General features: G+C 34.0%; 1 protein-coding gene across 1 annotated transcript; it reads right to left on the bottom strand.

Moving 5' to 3' along the window:
- Positions 1-804: 804 nt before the first annotated feature.
- Positions 805-1,382, bottom strand: LOC122534725. The gene is made up of 2 exons (XM_043665643.1): positions 939-1,382; positions 805-860 (listed from the first exon to the last, which is right to left on the bottom strand). Exons 1-2 carry the CDS (start codon positions 1,291-1,293, stop codon positions 805-807), a joined length of 411 nt encoding a protein of 136 aa, XP_043521578.1. The 5' UTR covers positions 1,294-1,382.
- Between the last annotated feature and the right edge of the window lie 539 nt (positions 1,383-1,921).

Here is a 1,921-nt window from a genome sequence, read left to right as displayed (position 1 = left end):
ATTAAAAAATATATAAAAAAAGCACGTTTAGGTATAATACTTATAATTTCCAACCGTTATTTTTTTTGATAAATTAATTGATCATTTCGAAAATTGGCTGATAAGATGTAATACAAAAATTCAAGTTATATAATATTTCATTAATTATTTTTTTAATAATTTTAATATTTTTATTATATTTTTAATACAATATTTTTATAATTTCATTCATTAGTATATATTGTATAATATTTATATCATTACATGTATATGTATATGTACACTTATGTATATTTTCCAGCAATGATCTATTTTAAAAATGATTTTGATAACTACTATCGTTCTATAAACGTCTCTCAAACTTGTTTACATTTTACTTATTTCTATGAACTGCAAAGCTCTAGGTTAAATAGTCGATTATTATAAAACTTGTAAAAAACAGATTCTTGCTTATTTGTATAGTATTATGGATACTAATCCTAAAAATTAATACATTCTGCTTGTGAAACAGAATTAAGATTTAATTTTTTAGTAACATAAATATTTCTTATGCTTATATATATAAGTGCTTGTAATATTGCATAATAATGCTTATAATATTTTTATGCTTTATAATAATAATAAGAGCATTTTTCACTTTATAGTTTTATACATTGTACTGTCTATAGTATAAAGATGGTAGTATTATATCAGTATTGATTATAGTATGGTAATAATACTAATACAATATTACTATAATAGTTATTTATAAAATTAAAAATTTTTTATCGATGATACTCACCATATTAACCATTCTAAGATATTTATAAGAATATAAATACCATGCTACTGATAACCATTATGGGTAGTCAACATGTTAGATTCCTTCCGACCTCGAGCCACTTTAAAATCATGAATGTCAATTAATTATTTAACAAGAGAAAAGGATCCTAAAGATCCTCGTTCGATTACCGCATTACCAAATTTCTTTAGGCCATATACTCCCTCGCTAATTTTAGGTGCCTGCCTGAATGATGCTGCAAGGTAGTGTGCGTGTACATGTTCACATACGTTATATACGCACGTGGTCACCGTGACGAGATGGAAAAAGATGAGCGACGAGAGCGCGGTGCGGGCAGAGAGAAAAAGAGAGCAGAGAATCGAGGGAGAAGAACAAAAAGCGAAGAGCGTGAGTGCGTGAGTTCTCTTGGCCTGTGTTCGTTGTTGGCTCTCGCCCTCGCCAATCTTGCCTGCTGCCTTTACGAATGTCCACAATCGGCCTCCGCCGTGCCAGGTCGTTAACCTCAAGCCGGTACACGCGAGAAAAGGACACATGGAAAATTATAGGGAAACTGGCCTCGCTTGGCTACGCTGTACGAATTTTCCATCTTTCGACTCGATGATAGGTCCGATCGACGAGAAGCTGAGCGTCGAACCGCGGCGCGGCATCGCATCTACCGCGTTCACTCAAGTTTGATGAAGTTTCAGTGTCGACCTTTGCCCGCCAAGCGGACGCGTATATCGCGATAGACCGGACGAAAAATCACCGACCCGATAGCAGAATTTCAACTCGATAACCTCGTATCTGGCTTCCTGCTAAATTTTCCACGCTTTCGCGTACTTGGTACGGCGATAGTTTCCTACCGGTTGCGCACGACACTCGCGCACGTCACACTGTAGATATCAGAAATAATGGATATCCGTAGATAAGAAAATAATAGATATTAGAAATTATAGACACTAGAAATGGAAAGGGGTATGGAAAAAGTACATTTACCTCGCGTTATGAATTTACAAAAAAAGCTTCCCTCCGTCGATTCAAGACACATATGTCCTTAGCATTTTTAGAAATAATATCGAGAAACGTAAAAAGTAAGTTTATTTGAAATTTGTAAAAAAGAAAAAGATTCTCAGCGCTTTCAGTCGCATCGTTTCTATAAATAATTTCGGGAAAACGAGTTTG

The sequence above is a fragment of the Frieseomelitta varia genome, unplaced genomic scaffold (genome assembly GCF_011392965.1).
Source record: "Frieseomelitta varia isolate USP_RPSP 00005682 unplaced genomic scaffold, Fvar_1.2 scaffold_631, whole genome shotgun sequence".
Lineage (NCBI taxonomy): Eukaryota > Metazoa > Arthropoda > Insecta > Hymenoptera > Apidae > Frieseomelitta > Frieseomelitta varia.
This window is presented reverse-complemented; position numbering and strand designations above follow the sequence as displayed.